The sequence below is a fragment of the Sinocyclocheilus rhinocerous genome, unplaced genomic scaffold (assembly GCF_001515625.1).
Source record: "Sinocyclocheilus rhinocerous isolate Xijiao unplaced genomic scaffold, SAMN03320098_v1.1 scaffold1467, whole genome shotgun sequence".
Classification (NCBI taxonomy): Eukaryota; Metazoa; Chordata; class Actinopteri; order Cypriniformes; family Cyprinidae; genus Sinocyclocheilus; species Sinocyclocheilus rhinocerous.
Genome location: NW_015647960.1, coordinates 408,825 through 418,099, shown reverse-complemented (window position 1 = coordinate 418,099; position 9,275 = coordinate 408,825). Strand labels below are relative to the sequence as shown.

General features: G+C 34.1%; 1 protein-coding gene across 1 annotated transcript in view; it reads right to left on the bottom strand.

The window, feature by feature from the left end:
- Nucleotides 1-4,517: 4,517 nt before the first annotated feature.
- The window catches only part of LOC107709500 (elongation factor-like GTPase 1), a 115,819-nt gene continuing 111,061 nt past the window's right edge, over nucleotides 4,518-9,275 (bottom strand). The window contains 1 exon segment of the mRNA XM_016513992.1: nucleotides 4,518-5,907. Coding sequence (XP_016369478.1) covers nucleotides 5,719-5,907 — 189 coding nt within the window. The 3' untranslated portion in view covers nucleotides 4,518-5,718.

The window sequence follows — 9,275 nt, the reverse complement described above, 5'->3', positions numbered from 1 at the left end:
CATGTTGCTAAAGGTGGCTGGTATGAGTAATTTAATATCACAGTAACTATATAAAGCATATTGAATGTTACAATGCAGCTAATTTTGCTGGAAACTGAATGAATATAATGTTGGGGTTTCTTATTATTATTTCATAACGTAATATATTTTGCAATAATATAGTCAAACATTTCTTTTCAAAATTATTTTATCAAATTATTCAAAAGTTCAGGGCATAAACTGCTTAGACTAGTATTACAAGCAGGACTATTACATTTAACTAAAAGTATAAAACTAAAATCACTTTAAAAAATCCAAATACAATTACTTGAAATAAAATAAATGTTAACTGGAATGAAACAAAATATATATTTTTTATTTTAACATTTCTCATTTTAATTTAGTTGATCTTAATATAGTAAATAAAACTATATAAAAATTTAATATAGTAATAAAACTGTGTGAAAACTACTAAAAATGACAAAAACATGCAACAAAATTACTAAAACTTTAACTAAAATTAAAATCAAAATATAAAAAATATATAAAAGGAATATAAAATATTTAAAATATAAAAATAAAAAACTAATTAAAAATAACAAAAAACTATAATAGTATCCCAAATAATACTAAAATAGCACTGATTACAATTAAGTTTGCAGTGTTATTTTAGTATTATTTATATACTATTATAGTCTTTATTAATATTTTGAATACACTTTTAGTTTTATATTTTTTATTTATTACTTAATGTTTTATTTTGAAACATTTTTTATTTATTTCAGTTAGTAATATACATCAACTTATTTCAGTTTGTATTTATAAAAGTCCAGGTCTTCTAATACCCATATTTTATTTTTAAGCTTTATTTCAATAAAAAAAAAAAAGATCATAGTTTTAGCTATAAGTTAGTCATCCATTTATTATTATTATTTATAATTTTTTTTTTTTTAGTCAGTTGCATAAAAACTTAGATTGGTGAAATTTGAGAATTTTGAGAACACATTATCTCTAACTGCTAGTTAGTCAGACTAGGTCCTAAGAAGTTGGAAAATGAGCCTATTTTCAAAAATAGTGGCGTGTTCCTTTAACATAATGACTGTGTTTATGCAACCGTCCCCACATTACTGAATCGGATGAAAATATGAATAATAAATCTCACATTATATAACAAAACAGGTTCAAAACAAATGACTCAAAACAGTAAAAATAACTTTATAAAACAGTATGACATCTCGTCATTTTTTTTTACACAACAATCAGCTGCAGCTTTAGTTCCACTGAAGGTCTGCAGATCCAGGGCTTCATAAGCTTATCAACTTTATAAAATATGATTTTCAGCAAACAGCTGCTCCTCAGTTGGAGATAAGCTGCATTGATATGTCTTATTATAAAATGCTCTAAAATCTGACTGGATGAGTGGCGTTTGATGCTGTGACCACACGTCAGTACAACTCAACATGCTGCAAGAGTCAGCTCTGATCATCGTGCTGCTTGGCAACAGACTACACTTAAGCGAATGAACCATTTAACATGGCAGAAGTGATTATTGTTAATAATATATCTAGAGCAGATGTTTGTAAAACACTCGCCATTGGTCGAGTCTATGTTGCTGTGCTGTTTAAAAGCTCCAGAGAGTCCCAGTGTTCGTTCTTCGGGACGTTAACCTACGAAAGCATTTCAATATCAAAAAAAGAAACACTTCACCTTTCCAAACAGACACAGCTAGATTTGTTAGTGATCTTTGTGAATTTAAGACACATTTAAACCCTGTAATATTCACTGTCATCCCATTTTGCAGCATTTACTACTGTACACATGATAACGTCACTACAAAATACAACTTCTGACCCTAATTAAACACATTTGCTAGATTTCAAAGGTTAAAAAAAAATAAAAAAATAATTAATTATTGCCATGATAGGTATAGACTAGAGCATAAAAGATGTTTTTTTCTGGTTTATTTTCTCCACAGGAATTTCAATAACTCTTAAAAAAACAACAACAAAAAAAACAGGATGAATAACAATGGAAATTTGGACCTGAAGCAAAAAAGGTACTTATGAATGAGGAAGAAAAAAAAAAAAGACCAATGGAATGAACTATTTTTCCCATAAAGCATTGTTTTTTTTTTTTATCAAGTGATGTAACTTAAGAAAAATTTTATACTTTTGACCAAAAGTCCGCATGTAAGCAAACAATAACAGTAAAATAATATAACAATATTTAAAATGTATTGCTAAATATTTTGATGTACACTATTGTTTAAAAGTTTGGGGTCTGTATGATTTTTGTGAATGAAATTAATAATTTTAATCAAGGACACATTGCATTAATCAAAAGTGACAGTAAATGTATAATATTTAAAAAAAAAAATATATATATATATATATATATATATATATTAAATAAATGCTGCTTCAATTCATCAAAGAATCCTTAAAATATCAAGCAGCACAGCTGTTTTCAACATTGATAATAATCAAGTTTTTTGAGCCGCACATCATATTAGAATGATTTCTGAAGGATCATGTGACACTGAAGACTGGAGTAATGATGCTGAAAATTCAGCTTTGATCACAGCAATAAATTACATTTTACAATATAATCAAATAGAAAACTGTTATTTTAAATTGTAATAATATTTTACTGTTTTTACAGTATTTTTTTTTATCAAATAAATGCAGCCTTGGTGAGCAGAAGAGACTTCTTTCAAACTGACTCGATTACATCATTAGCAGAGAGCTTCATGGCAGTGGGCGGTCACTGGTGATTTCTGTAACCACCACATTTCTGCTTCCATGGTAACAGCAACTTCTCTGATTGGTGAGTCTCTCTTTAGAATTATGGGTAGTGTCATTTTTTATCAAGAATCAAAACACATTAAAAGACAGAAGCAAATATAAGTGAGTCTGTCTTAAAAAACCCATTAAGAGGCAAGTTCACTATGGAGAAAATGAATGGGACTTCTGAAAAAACGGGAACGTCAAAGTTGCAATACAGATCCCTAAATAAATGCTAGAAACCTGTTCTCCAGTCGCCGCTGGCGTAGTGCTGCCATATATCTCATCTCCCTAATTCCCCCCACATGGCCAGTATGACGAGTCTGAAGCCATAAATAAGCTCTGGAATCTAATAGCTGTGAAGGCTTGAGTGGAACTTGCCATTTGCATTGGTTAAGAGTTTTATCTGCAGCATCTGAAGGCTTTCTCTGTTCTGCTGACTAAAGCCATTCAAGCCACTAAATTAGCCCCATTAGCTTAATGCAGGTCATTACCCTCCGCTGCAGAACTGACCCCTGCACTCGACGTCTGATCTGGGATCTGGGATCAGTCCTCGCTACTGGAATATCAGCGGTGTGTGTGCTGAGAAAAAAAAGAGCAAAGCAGGCTTCAGATCAGCCAGTTACTGATGTGTTTGATGAATCATTTTGAAGAGGATCTCTCTTCAAAATGTTGCATTATGATCCATGCATAGAGTCAAAATTATGATTTAATGGCAAACACTATAAAAGAGCCAATTATAATCATCATGGTTGGTTGGTGTTTTTTTTTATTTTATTTCCGCTTCCTTGGCTAATTTCATTGTAAGTCAGTTGAAATAGTATAACAGAGCAATTTTAAAACCTATAAGGTTTGCTTTAGTTTATATATACAGTGGTGTGAAAAAGTGTTGGCCCCCTTCCTGATTTCTTATTTTTTTGCATGTTTGTCACACTTTAATGTTTCAGATCATCAAACAAATTTAAATATTAGTCAAAGATAACACAAGTAAATTCTTTCTCATTTGTTTCTGAATTTCTTTGGATCTCGGCATGATGTCTAGCTTTTGAGGATCTTTTGGTCTACTTCACTTTGTCAGGCAGGTCCTATTTAAGAGATTTCTTGATTGCGAACAGGTGTGGCAGTAATCAGGCCTGGGTGTGACTCGAGAAATTGAACTCGGTGTGATAAACCAGTTTTAACAGGGGGGCAAACACTTCTTCACACAGCGCCATGTAGTTTTGGATTTTGTTTTCCCTTAATAATAAAAACCTTCATTTAAAAACTGCATGTTGTGTTTACTTGTGTTATCTTTGACTAATATTTAAATTTGTTTGATGATCTGAAACATTAAAGTGTGACAAACATGCAAAAAAATAAGAAATCAGGAAGGGGGCCAACACTTTTTCACACCACTGTATATATATATATATATATGCTTAATTTTTTTGTTGTTTATTGCTGTTATTTAGTCTGTGTGTTTCAATTGTCAACCTTTGCAATGTAATTAAAAGGACATCTTAGATTTTACAATCAAAAGAAAAAAAAAATCATGAAATTTATAGCATTTTAATTTATTATAATCAGGGCTGTCAATCAATTAAATGTCAATAGCAAATTGTTGTTGTTTTCATAAAATATTGTGTATATATTATTATTATTAACATATAATAATACATACAATATAATATTACATTTACATGGAGATTTTTTTATTTACATATAATAATAACTATAATAATAATAATAATTATATGTAAATAAAAAGATCTCCAAGATAAAAAGAATATTAATTTTAAATAAACATTATGATTGTAACAGGTAGATGAGAACATTTGCTTAATGACATGATTAAAATGCATTGGTACAAAGTGATCATGTTAAACCAGAACGGACAAACATTCTGCACATCAGAGGCAACAGCTTGTGCGTTCAGTCGAGTTTATTTCTTAAATCTCAGTAGTGATTTCACATGTGTGCTATTCAGTAGGCTGCAGTATTTTGGGAGCTCCTTACAAGATATTTGCTCTTTCTTATTAAAAAAAATTCAAATCCTTCTCCCAGTGCCATTAAAGCTGTGTTCCACACCAAAATTAAATCAAGGGTTTAAACGTTTGTAAACCAAAAGGGAGCCATGGTGGAATTCATTTCAGGGCCACTTCACTTCAATCTAATTGAAACTGTATTTCAAGAGGACTCTTAAATTATGCAACATCAGATCCCAAACACGTAAGAAGATACAGCATGATTTCAAAGCATGTCCCTTTAATTGTTGGGTCTAATCCTGTCTTAATTAACTGAGGAAGGAATGGATGTCTAGGAACATGTGAAGGGAAAAGCGCAAATCAGACAATCTATTCCTTCAGTCTGCTCCAACAATGTCTCAAACTGTGTAACTGACTTTAATTGCGGTCTAATATTTACAACATTAGATTTCAGAGTGCACTGCAATTGCTTAATAGCACAGCTCATTTTTACAATAGATGCGTGCAGATGAATATAGCGTAGAATAAAGACTTGATGTTCAGTTGTATTTGAAATCTCTCAGCAGATTGAACTGATATTAGTTAATGAGTTTCAGTCACTGAATCCATTAACATTTTGAACATTGGTTTCTCGACCAATTAGCAACGGGAAATAATGAGATCCATTATAAATGAAACCCGTGGTCTGTTATAAACTGAACGGATTTTCAAAAGCACATGTCGATTTCTGAAGATAATGACTGAATCACTATCCGCTCCGTTTCAGCCAACTGGTTGGTCATTAGAGAGCGATACTGTAAAGTCAAATGAAGGAGTGGTTTAAAGAAGCTCTTTCATAAAACACGAGTAGAACAATTAAATAAATTAAACAACTGTGCAAACCCATTCTTATATATATATATTGTTGCATTGAATTTAATGCAACAGTTGCCATAAGAATGGGCTTCCTGAAATCCATTCTGCTCGTGTTTCCTGAGTGAGGGTCATTGGCTTTATTTGTTCTTGCTGAGAGTTCGCTGTTTTTCCGCATGTTCTACGATCTTCTCCTCCACGTAGAGGCCTTTGCGTCTGCGAACGGCGTTCATGTATTTCAGAGTCTGATTGGTCGAGTCTGCTTTTTCTCCAAAGTGTAAGTACTCCTCTTCAGTAGTGGGAACCCAGAATGGATCACTGCTGATGACCTAAAACACACACACACACACACACACACACGCACACACACACACACACACACACACAAATAAAATAAAATAGATGAATTACTGGATTATTCAAAATAAGCATTATCATGACTATTTACTATAGAAGTAATAAAATAATAAATAAAGTAACAAATAAATAAATAAACTTTTCATTTGCAAAAAAATACTGTATTAAATGTATTTAATTCACTGAATTATCTAGACTATATAAAACTAATTTATATTAAATGTATAAAATTATTATGGTCTGAATTGATCAAAATTGGCATTACTACTATTATTAAATAAAAATAAATATATGAATAAACTTAAAGAACCTATAAATTAAACAATAAATAAAAAAGCAATGCAAATAATTTGCTGGATTATCCAAAATAATCATTAACACGATTACTAAACATAGAATGAATGAATGAATGAATAAATAAATATTTTTATTTGAAGAAAATAAAAATATCTATTTGCCACATATTTAATTTCCTGTATCAAGGACAAAAAGGCATTAACACATGATTATTAAATTAATTAATTAATTGATAGATAAATAAATAAACAAACACACACACACACACACACACGTCACATATTTGAATATGCATTAGCACATGCCTATAACACTATACTAAATAAATAACTTTTGATTGCATTGAACAAACTTTTGATTGAATTGTATAGTGCTATACTGTTAACGGGAATCTACTATGATTTCGGTCAAAATATCCAAATATCCACCCCTAATATCATACGTAATGCACACACCAATGTAAAGTGTTAGTGATTTTTAGAATATAAGATCTAAATTTTATCACAAGTAATGGCACATTTTTGTAGTGTTTAGTTAATTTGTGAGTCAGTCAGGAATTGGCAGCACAATATTTCTTTGTCTTCCTCCCTCTCATTATAAAAAGAAAATGCGTCGTTCCAGGGCAGAACTAGACTACGCAATTGTCTGCTGTGAAGAGATAAACATAATGGTCATTATACGAGGCACAGTGAGAGCATGTACCAGCACACACACACACACACACACACATACAGCACTGGGAGCAGGTGCTTGATGGATGACGCAATCCCTGCAGCAACACACACACACACACACACACTTCCACACAATATGACCTCATGCTCAGACAATAGCGCGAGTGGTACAATTACTGTAAGAGTCCAGCGGGGCCCCTGCACCTGGTCCCAGAGAGGCCCCACGGCGTGGGCTCCGTTACCTCGGGACAGATGGCAGAGGCCAACAACGGCCCGATTTACACAATGATCGACTGCTGCCCGCAAACCCAACCAGTCCAGTGCTTCAGGAGCATCACATGCTTACAGACAATTAGCATTTAAACGGCCGCCGAGCACGAGCAAAAGAGCTTCCTGAGTGCTGATCTTTGATTCGATATCTGCTTTCTTATTCTCATTTGTCTTATGCTACCAGTCCCTCTCTCTTTCTCCGTTGACCTTACAGCTTGGGTTACCATCCCTCTTTTTTTCCCTCCACTAAAGAGCTTTTGCCTTGTGTGTGCTGTGCACTCATTCAAGCACAACCCAACAACAGGGCACTTTTGATTTGTCTGCAAAAAAGGCCTCTAACACTAGCTTGCTCTATTCTTTTTCTATTCTATCTGTTTTCTTTTTATTTATTATATGATTTAAAAAAAACCTTGCTACGTGTACTGCATTAAGCTAACTGAGACTTGTTATAGCACTTGCGTATCATTGCTCTTTTGTTGATTTTGATTGCTTCCATTGTCCTCATTTGTAAGTCGCTTTGGATAAAAGTGTCTGCTAAATGTCTAAATATATATGTCTGGGATGTGCACACAAACAAACACAAAAACACACGCTCTCACTGCCTACATAGACAGCATTGTGATTGTCATGAAATCTCATAACTGACTGATCTGGAACGTTCTACATGAGCTGCAACAAACAAATAGCGTTCTTCACACAAACTGCATGAGAAAACTAAACCACTGTTGATTCAAATAGTTAGCATGTTGCTAAGCTAACAATACTGTATCCTAAGAGAGGTCAGAGAAACACACAAAAATATTGGCTAGATCAAATAAATTTATGAAATAAATATGCTGCTAAAAAACATTTCTGAACATAATGATTTTACACACACACACACACACACACACACACCAATCTATCTATCTATCTATCTATCTATCTATCCATCCATCCATCCATCCATCCATCCATCCAATGTTCCTCTAACAATTATTCACTGTTATTTTTTTACTCTCAAGGTTATTATGTTGTTCAATCAGTCATTATTCTGATTGCACTAGAATCTGATAATTGTTACATAACAGACGACAAATCCAGTGAAAGGAAATGTAGTGAGACGGTAGGTTTTAATGAGTGACCGTCCGCCGCTGTCCACGACAGGGTGGAGTGTGTGTTTGATAGCAGCACCAGCACTGAATGACACCAACTGTGTGTCAGAATTGCACAACGGCCTAGTGTAACACACACACACACACACACACACACACACACACACATTAGTCCATTTCTTTGTCCATCTCGCACAATTAGATTACGTTGACCTGCATGTGTCTCGCTCATGGCCGGCGCTGATTAGTGTGTGTGTGTGCGTCTCATGGCAGGGGCGGGCAGACGCTTGGCAGACAGATCGAGGGTGGATTCGAGGACCTGGCATATGTGTCGAATGGTGTCTAATGGGCTCTCGGCACAGTAGGGAACGAACACACACACACACACACACACGCACGCACACACACTCTCTCAATGGACGTGCTGCTGTCAAAGCTTGACATCTGCCCACACACACATGCATGCATGCAGGCTGTCAGACGGAGTGTGTAGGTTCTCTGAGATACGGTTGAGTTTTCACAGTAATGGCGCAGCGTCCAGCGTTTGTCACCTTTTTAACTCTGCGGTTCTCGGAGAAAGAGAGAGAACAAGACAGGTGAGAGATCGACAACTAAAGCGATGAGGAAACTCTATCCGGACCAACTTTATAAGACTCCTGTCAGTTATAATTCCTGCTCACTCTACTTCATTTCCTGACATATCTGCATAATGCCTTTAGCAGGAGGACACGTGCAACCGCAAAACCACATATCAATAACAGTAGTTTCCACTGTACAAAAAACATCCAGTGAGAAACCATGTTCAAGGGTGACAAAATGCTGCTTAGAGGGTGCATTCAGCCGAAAAAGTCATTTCAAACTCATATGACGTTCTGAGGACCGCAAAATGAGACATTTAGCAGAATCTCTCTCTCTCCATGTATCTATCTATCTATATATCTTTCACTGAAACTCTTCCTCTCGACATATGTTTAAATATAGTGTTTCAAGATGACAATCAAGCCA